This window comes from Mobula birostris, chromosome 18 (genome assembly GCF_030028105.1).
Source record: "Mobula birostris isolate sMobBir1 chromosome 18, sMobBir1.hap1, whole genome shotgun sequence".
Taxonomy (NCBI): domain Eukaryota; kingdom Metazoa; phylum Chordata; class Chondrichthyes; order Myliobatiformes; family Myliobatidae; genus Mobula; species Mobula birostris.
Genome location: NC_092387.1, coordinates 51,080,189 through 51,090,084, shown reverse-complemented (window position 1 = coordinate 51,090,084; position 9,896 = coordinate 51,080,189). Strand labels below are relative to the sequence as shown.

Genomic DNA, 9,896 nt, shown 5'->3' with positions numbered 1-9,896 from the left:
CTACAGTCCAACTAGTCCAGTTTGGAACTTTTGCTGAACACTGATATTGAATGTTCAGAAAAAGTTCCAAACTATGATTAATAGCAAACAGCTGGCACAATTTCAGGCAGAACATATAGTATTTACCTCCTCATTTGCAGTGGGAAGATACTAATTGATCAGTATACAGATAATAGGAGTGTGCATAAGCTGCCTTCAAATTATATGGTGCTCAAGACAACTATTCATAGAATGTACACATAGAGTCAAAGTATAGAACAGAAACAGACCCTTCAGCACATCTAGTCCACACCAAAACATTTAAACTGCCTACTCCCATCGGCCTGCACCAGGACCATAACCCTCCATACCCCTACCATCCATGTACCTATCCAAACTTATCTGAAACATTGAAATCGAGCTCGCAGACACCACTTGTGCTGGCAAATGCTCTCACTCTCACAACGCTCTGAAGAAGTTTCCCCTCATATTCCCCTTAAATTTTTCAACTTTCATCCTTAATCCATGGCTTCTGTTTGTAGTACAAACCCAACCTCAGTGGAAAAAGCTTGCTTGCGTTTACCCTATTTATACCCCTCTTAATTTTGTATACCTCTGTAAGGGGGTTTCATCTTTTATGTTACTGCGTAGGCTAATTAAAATGGCTTCTTTGCTACGTTATACTTGGGAATGCTTCTTTGTTATGTTAAACGCTGAGAAAGTTCTTGCGCTAGCAGCTTGTTTTGGGTTAGAGTGTGATAAGAATATGTTACGAACCAATTGGGATAGTTGTTACGTTTTTGGTGTATTTGAAGACATTGTATGCGCGGGGTTTTGCAGCAGAAGGCGGGAGAGAGAGACAGAGGATGGACCAGGTGCTGTGAGTCCGCTAACGGGGTCGGACCCCGAGCGGGGCGTTCGGCGAGGAGAGGAGACGGAGACAGACTCGTGTGGAGGGTCTGGTCGACCACTGTTGTTGGTTCCAGGCGGCCGGTCGAGGTGGTCCGAGGGGTCGCAGGGTGAAGAAGAAGGGTCCTGAGCTCCAACTGTTTGTGCACGAAGAGTTTGAACTTTGGTAAGTGTGGTGCCTTTTATTTTTCTTTTATGTTTTATTCTCTATTCATTATATAATTCCAGTAATATCTATAAACTGTAAATCATTTAATCGTATCTGGTGTATTGTCTGTTATCTGGGCGGGGTGGGGTACATCACACAGCATCCACCCAAACATTACCCAGTTTGCCGGGGCTGAGGGCTGTTTCCCTAGATGACAGGGAGCCGAGCGACCCTGAGGCTGGCCAGGGGGGCTACACCTCTATCAAATCCTCTCTCACTCTTCTATGTTCCAAGGAATAAAGTCATAACCTATTCAATCTTTCCTTATAACTCAGGTCCTCCAGACCCAACAATATCTTTGTAAATTTTCTCTATACTCTTTAAACCTTTACATCTTTCCTGTAGGCAGGTGACCAAATCTGCACACAATACTCCAAATTAGGCCTCACCAATGTCTTATACGACTTCAACATAAAATCCCATCTCCTGTACTCAATACTTTGATTTATGCAGGCCAATGTGCCAAAAGCTTTCTTTACAGTTACCTGGACTATACCTCTTCCCACCCTACTACTTGGGAAGAGCCATCCCCTTCTCTCAATTCCGCCGCATCTGCTCTCAGGATGAGGCTTTTCATTCTAGAACGAAGGAGATATCCTCCTTTTTCAAAGAAAGGGGCTTCCCTTCCTCCACCATAAAGGCTGCCTTCAATCATATCTCTTCCATTTCATGCACGTCTGCTCTTACCCCATCCTCCTACCACCCTACCAGGGATAGGGTAACTCTTGTGCTCACCTACCACTCCACCAGCTTCCACATCTAGCACATAATTCTCTGAAACTTCTGCCATCTCCCACCACCAAGCACATCTTTTCCTCACTCCCATTTTCTGCAAGGGTCACTCCCTACACAATTCACTTGTCCATTTGTGCCTTCCCACTGACCTCCCTGCTGGCACTTATCCTTGAAAGCAGAACAAGTACTACACCTGCCCCAGCACCTCCTCCCTCACTACCATTCAAGGTCCCAAACAGTCCTTCCAGGTGAGGCAACAATTCACCTGTGAGATTGTTGTGGTCATATACTGTGTCCGGTGCTCCAGGTGTGGGCTCTTGTATATTGGTGAGACTCGTCGTAGATTGGGAGACCACTTCGCTGAGCACATATGCTCCATTTGTCAGAAAAGGTGGGATTAAATAGTCACCCATTTTAATACCACTTCCCATTCCCATTCCGAACTACCACTCTCTGGCTTCTTCCACAAAGCCAATGTCTAATCCAATTTACTACCTTATCTTGAATGTTGTGTGACTGAATCTTCTTGACCAACCTCCCATATGGGACCTTGTCAAATGCCTTGCTAAAGTCCACATGCATTCCCTTGCTTTCATCCACTTTCCTGGTAACTTTCTCAAAAAACCCTATAAGATTGGTTAGACATGACATACCACATACAAAGCCAAGCTGACTATCCTTAATCAGTTCCTAGCTATCCAAGTACTTATACTATATATATGGTCCCTTAGAATGCCTTCCTATAATTTTCCCACAACTAATGTCAGGCTTACTGACCTACAATTTCTTGGTTTTTTTCCTTAAACAGCTGAACAACATTGGCTAACCTCTGATCCTCTGGTATGTCCCCTGTCGCTAAGGATGATTTAAATATCTCTGCTAGGGCCCTGGCAATTTCTGCACTTACCTCCCGCCAGGTCCGAGGGAACACCTTCTCAGGCCCTGGGTATTTATCCACCCTAAACTGGCTCAAGACAGCAAACACTCCTCCTCTGTAACCTGTATAGGGTTCATGAGGTCAATGCTGCTTTGTCTCACCTCTATAGACTCTGTGTCCATCTCTTGAATAAATACAGATGCAAACGATTAATTTATGATCTCCCCCATCTCTTTTGGTTCCACACCTTGATTACTAATCTGATCTTCCAGAGGAACACTTTTGTCCCTTGCAATCCTTTTGGTCTTAACGTATCCCTTAGGATTTTCCTTCACCTTATCTGCTAGGGCAACCCCATGCCTTCTTTTAGCTCTCCTGATTTCTTTAAGTGTTCTCTTGCATTTCTCATAATCCATAAGCACCTCATTTGTTCCTACCTGTCTTTACCTGCTGTACACCTCCTTATTTTTCTTTCTTTCTTTTTAAATCATTTATTAATTTTCAAAATTACAAACTCAATAACAAAGTTGGTACAAAGGGATTGGAATAATCTTAATCAACATATACGAAAAGGATTTTAAGTAACATAGGCATAATAGACTTCCAAACTCATAATGAAATTAGTCATAAAAGGAAATAAAAAGAAAAAAATATATATATAAACAAAGAAAAATCTCCAAAAGAAAAAGAAAAAAAAACCCAAAAAGATACAGAACAAAACAGGGCTAGACCAATATCTTGAATCAGACACGTTCAGTAATGTCGTCAACTCCGCTCCTCTATTCATACAATTTAAGTTAAAAAAAAGATTCGGAAAGGTCAGATTACATCATATGGAAATGTTGCATAAAAGGTTTCCAAGTTTCTTCAAATTTAACCAAAGGATCAAAAATATCACTTCTAATTTTTTCTAAATTTAAACTTAATATAAGTTTGAGAAAACCATTGGAATGTAGGAGGAGGATTGATTTCCTTCCAGTTCAACAAAATTGATCTTCTAGCCTTTAAAGTAACAAATGCTATCATCCGACAGGCTGAAGAAGACAAAGATCTATGTTCAACCATTGGCAATCCAAAAATTGCCATAATAGGATGGGGGTTTAAATCAAAACATAGAACTATTGAAATAGCAAAAATATCTTTCCAACATTTTTCCAAAAGAGTACAGGACCAAAACCTATGAGTTAAAGAAGCCACCTCAAAGTGACATCTATCACAAGTGGGGTTCTTATTTTTCTTAACCAGGGCCTCAATATCTCCCTACACTTGTAATCTTTACTTTCTCTTGTGAGAGGCACATACAAGCTTTGTACTCTCAAAATTTCACCTTACCAAGGCCTCCCATTTACCAAGTACACCTTTGCCAGAAAACAGCCTGTCCGAATCCACACTTGCCAGATCCTTTCTGATACCATCAAAATTGGCCTTTCTCCAATTTAGAATTTCAACCCACGGACCAGACCTATCTTTTTGTATATTTACTTTGAAACTAATGGCATTGTGACCATGAGATGCAAAGTGATCCACAGACGAACTTCTGTCACCTGCCCTGGCTCATCCCGAATAGCAGATCAAGGATCAGACGCTCTCTCATTGGGACTTCAACATATTGATTAAAAAAACTTTCCTGAACATATTTGACAAATTCTATCCTATCTAGTCCTTTTACGGTATGGGAGTCCCAGTCAATATGTGGAAAGTTAAAATCACCAACTATAACAACTTTATGTTTCTTGCAACAGTCTGCAATCTCTCTACAAATTTGTTCCTCTAAATCCCTCAGGCTGTTGGGTGATCTGAAATATAGCCCCATGAATGTGGTCATACCTTTCTCATTTCTCAGTTCTACCCAAAACACCTCACTAGACGAGTTCTCCACTCTGTCCTGACTGAGCGCTGCCATGACATTTTCCCTGACTAGTAATGCCACCCTCTCCTCCTTTCATCCCTCCCACTCTTTCATGTCTAAACCAATGGAACCACAGAATACTGAACTGCCACTCCTGACCATCCTGTGGCCAAGTTCCACTAACGGCTACAATATCATAATTCCAGGTGTTTGATCCATGCTCTGAGATTGTCTGCCTTTCCTGTGATACTTATTGCATTAAAGTATATGCAGCTCAGGACACTAGTCACACCATGCTCAACCTTTTGATTCCTGACTTTGAGGTCTTAGCAACATTTGTCTCCACAACCTCTCCACTAACTTTTCTGGCACTCTGGTTCCCTCCCCTGCAACTCTAGTTTAAACCCCACTCTGCAGCACTAGCAAACCCACCCGCTATGTCCCCTTCCAGTTCGGGTGCAAACCGAATTACCTTCCCTGAAAAAGAGGCCAATGTTCCAAAACTCATGCCCTCCCTCCTATACCGACACCTTAGCCACGTGTTAAACTGTATGGTCTTCCTCATTTCTGGCTTCAGTAGCACATTTCATGGGTAGAAATCCTGAGATCACAACCCTGGAGGTCCTGTCCTTTAACTTAGAACTAACTCCCTGAATTCCCTTTGCAGAATCTCATCACTCATCCTAGCTATGGTACATATGTGGACCACGACCTCTCTTAGTTCACCTTCCCACTTAAGAATGCTGAGGACTCGATCCAAGGTGTCCCGGACCCTGGCACCTGGAAGGCAAGATACTACCCAGGAATCTTGTTCTCTTCCACAGAACCTCCTTTCTGTTCCCCTAACTACCGAATCTCCTATTACCACAGCTCACCTCTTCTCCCCACCCCCTTCTAAGTCACAGAGCCATACTCAAAGCCAGAGACCTGACCACTGTGACTGTCCTCTGCTAGGTCATGCCCCCTCCAACAATATCCAAAGTGATCCTTATTGTCACTCAATTTCCTGTGTCCTGCACCTCAAGAGTAACTACCTCTCTATATGTCCTATCTATCACTGCCTCAGCCTCCTGAATGATCTAGGGTTCATTCAGTTCCAGCTCCAATGCCTAAACATGGCTGCAGCTGCATACACTTCTCACAGGTGTTGTCATCAAGGAGACTGGAAGTTTCCCTGCCTACCCATTCCATTATCCTGCTTGGCACCTCTACTGTTCTAACTGAGCAAACATAAAGAAGGAAGAACAATAAACTGTGGGGGTGGGGAGGGAGGGAACTCTACCTACAGTTTGTTGCCTTCTCTCACTCAAGCCTCTCCTCGCTGAAGCCTCAAAGAGCTAAATACTAAAAAATCTCCATTCCAACTCTGACCACTCTGACAATGGCCGCTCCACTTGCCCCTGCTTTATTTTAATTTGCTCTTGCTAATCAATTCCGAACACTGATTGACCACTGCTCAAAGCACCAAAACTACCATGAGACACTGCCTTTTCTATTGATATGGTGAATATATCACCATATTCTTTTTGAGCATAGTGTAAAACACAACAAACCACATTCATTTGTGGTTCAACCACTTGTAGTACGGTGCTTTGGAAGCAATTACTTTCTTCTGTAATATGACTATGAAACAATGATACGCTTGGATATTCCTGCAGCCCAAGGCTCAGAGTTTCTCATTGGCTATTTGGCAAATGCAGCTCTCATTTACAATTCAGTTGACAGCAGTTTCTTCTTTAATTTAAAAAGTTTAAAGTCCAGGTGTTTTCAGCAAGGAATTGGCTGATACTCCACTGCTCAACTGAAAAAGGGCTTTGGTGTTGAAGATGGCTTAAACGAAACAAAGAACTGTCTGATCTCTCAAGTGAATGTAAAAGATCCCATGCTCTTCAGCCAACATTTTTAACATAGGTTATCAAGACATTATAACACTGCGGTTTGTGGTAGATTGTTATGTTTCTTACTTCACAATAACCACCAGAATTCATTGACTGGATCTTCTAAAAGAGATGTGAAAAATACTATATAAAATCAAGTACTTCCCTTTTTTAGCATCTATCTGTGCAGAACTGTACTGCATACTCGATGATGCTTTGATGCCACCATTTAATGCTACGTGCTAGTCTCATTAAACACCAAAACCTGTATCCAAATAAAACCTGTCTACAAGTAAAGAACATGCACATGTAAAACATAAATCCAATCTGCATGGCAGATTAGAAATTAAATGACAAGATATTGTCTCATAGATCAGTATTATCTTAATATCAGAATCAAATCACTACTTTGCAGGCTCCATTTGTATTTCTTACTCAAAGAAATTCCATGACTACTCATCACTGCAACGAAAACAATGCTAACCACAGCCTTTTTCACCTCCATGTTAGACAAGAACATATATGAGTTGAACTTTGGATTATGCTTTAAAAGACTAGAATAGAGTTCAGAACTAACTTTCAGATATATGGTTGTAGATATAATCAGAAGTAATTTACTTTATGTAAACAAAATAAATTAGCTATTAATATTTCAGTTTGCACAGACAAAATCCTCATGGGATTGTTAAAGTTCGCATAACTCTTGGCTATCTGTACTCCGCATTGCAATTTGTTTTTGTCTTCAGCTAAATGCTACATGAGTTCAATACACAATTGATTTATGTTGGTATTGTAAATACCTTGTGACAATGAGAGTTGATGAATATGTGGTATTTTTCTTATCAAATTTATAAACAAGTTGAGGAAACATTTGTTCTACAGCACAGACCATTGGCTGAGCCTGCAATTGCATCAATACACCCATTTACATATACACTCAGTGGCCACTTTATGAGGTACAGAAGTGGAACTCAGTATAGTCTTCAGCTGTCGTATCCTATCCACTTCAAGGTTTTATGTGTTGCGCATTCAGTGATGCTCTTCTGCACACTACTGACGTAACATGTGGTTCAAAGTTCAAAGTAAATTTACTAGCAAAGTACATGTACACCACCATATACAACCCTGAGATTCATTTTCTTGTGGGCATTCACAGTAAATACAAGAAACACAATAGCACCAATGGGACAGAGAAACAATGTGCAAAAGGTAACAACCTGTGCAAATACAAAAAGAACACAATAGAATAATAAAGAGAACATGAAATGAAGAGTCCCTGAAAGTGAGTCCATAGGTTGTGATGGGGCAAGTGAGGATGAATGAAGTTATCCTCTGTAGTTCAAGAGCCTGATGATTGAGGGGTAATAACTGTTCCTGAACCTGGTGGTGAAGGGCTTGAGACTCCTGGTCCCCCTTCCTGATGGCAGCAGCGAGAAGAGAGCATGGGGGCTAAATGGTGGGTCTTTGATGATGGATGCTGCTTTCCTGTGACAATGCTGAAAGTAGATATGCTCAATGGTGGGAAAGGCTTTACCCGTGAATTACTGTCACCTTTCTGTCAGCTTGAACCAGTCTGGCCATTCTCCTCTGACTCTCTCATTAACAAGGCATTTTCAACCACAGAACTGCCACTCACTGGATGCTTTTTGTTTTTCACATCATTGTTGTAAACTCTCGTCTCCAGGGACTGTTGTGCATTAAAATCCCAGGAGATGAGTAGTCTCTGAGATACTCAAACCACCCTGTCTGGCACCAACAATCATTCCGCAGTCTAAGTAATTTAGATCACATTCCTTTGAGACAATAGGAACAAGCTCTTCCTTTCCAATCATCTGGGGATGCAAACAGTATTTCCAGCAGAAGCAGTAATTCATTGCATTTCTTCCAATTTGGTGTGTTCCATTCAATGCTTGCAGCATGGTGTGTCACATTAAGACAGAATTCAGAAGTCAGCTGTCTCACAAAACACTTGTCAATCTGATGTCTTGCAAAATTAACAAATTCATTGACACAGACTGCTATGAGGCTGAGACTTCCGGCAAAATACCCAAATCTGCCAAGCAAGCCACATCACAGTACAAGGAAAGTTTGCAAAAGAAATAGAAAAGCTAGTTGCATTAGCATTCAGCTATTAGCATTGAGACTGCCAACAAAATACTCAACAAGGAATATATGTATATATATCTGTGTGTAAATAATTTCAATATGTGATCAAATAAATTGTTGTGTTCTTTCATAATGAAATGTCCTGTATACATACACAGAGGTCGACCGGGCGGTGGGGGGATACGGGGTTGTGGGGGGCAGGGTGGTGGTGCTACCTCCCTGAAATGAGTTTTTGCAGGGTGGGATGTCTGCATTCTAGTCTCATCCACATTGTCCTACACACTGCTCTAACACAGTCCAAGTTCCAGATATTGCACCTCACCTTTGTATGCATCAAGACAATGTTAAGTTTAATAATTTTCAGTAACCATTTTTTAAAACTCCAACTTCGCAGATGTAGTACACCCTTTCTATCTCAATCCCCTTTTATTCTTATTTTTAAAGTTGAACCCTCGACAACTTTGGTATGCTTCCTATTATACGTTCCCGCTGTTATCTCCACTCTTTCCACTCTCCGCAATTTAAACATAATTACTTCTATTCTTTTCCAATTCTCCAGTATCCTTGACCTCAAATATTCACTCTGTTTCTCTGCTCAGTGATGCTGTTTCCTACATTATTTTGGTTTTGATGACATTGCAACAGTATTAATATTAATATAAATCATTATTACAGGTAGTATGTAAATGCAAGATGCTGTTGTAAAGGCACAATAGCAATATTCATACTAGAAAGTTACACAGCACAGAAACAGACCCTTCGGCCCAACAGTTCCATACTGGCTAAACCATTTGTCAGCGTCAGGCAACCGTTGGAAACGCACAAATCACCACAAAGTCGGGATCATACGGCAAGGCTGTGAAGTTCCCTACGTAATGTCGTCACGAACGGAGACTTGGACGTCACGGTCGGCAGGTCATGGTTAGTGCGCATGTGATCTCAGCTGGCTGGGAAGTAGGCGGAAGGGTTTGAGTGTTGGAACGAGAGGGACGTTTTTTAGAGTCGGACATCGAGCGCATGATAACATGGAGGGGTTTGCAGAGAGGAAACAAGACCGGTTGCCGCAGGACACTGTTTGTTACAAGCTCTACCTCAACAGCAAGGTTTCTCCTTCGGATCCCCAAGCTTGTAAGGATATGTTGGAGCGACTTTTGGAGCAAATAGTGGCTCGCTTGGCTCTGTTGTCTACGGGGTACATCTGGAACAACCAGGCCTTCAGTCTGAAATACACAGCGGCCCGGGGTGAGTGGACTATCTCCAGGAGGGAGTTCTGCCCGGAGTTTCTCATGCTTCATGCACAACACTTTCATTGCGCAGCTGCATTTGTTTAGTATTCTTGGATCCTTCCTCTCTTCC

The 9,896-nt window shown here is 41.7% G+C and overlaps 1 protein-coding gene across 1 annotated transcript in view; it reads left to right on the top strand.

Annotated features, from left to right (window-relative positions):
• The first annotated feature begins 9,499 nt into the window (after positions 1–9,499).
• ecd (ecdysoneless homolog (Drosophila)) overlaps positions 9,500–9,896 on the top strand; it is a 30,878-nt gene continuing 30,481 nt past the window's right edge. The window contains exon 1 of the mRNA XM_072282675.1: positions 9,500–9,782. Coding sequence (XP_072138776.1) covers positions 9,566–9,782 — 217 coding nt within the window. The 5' untranslated portion in view covers positions 9,500–9,565. The remainder of the gene's footprint in view (positions 9,783–9,896) is intronic.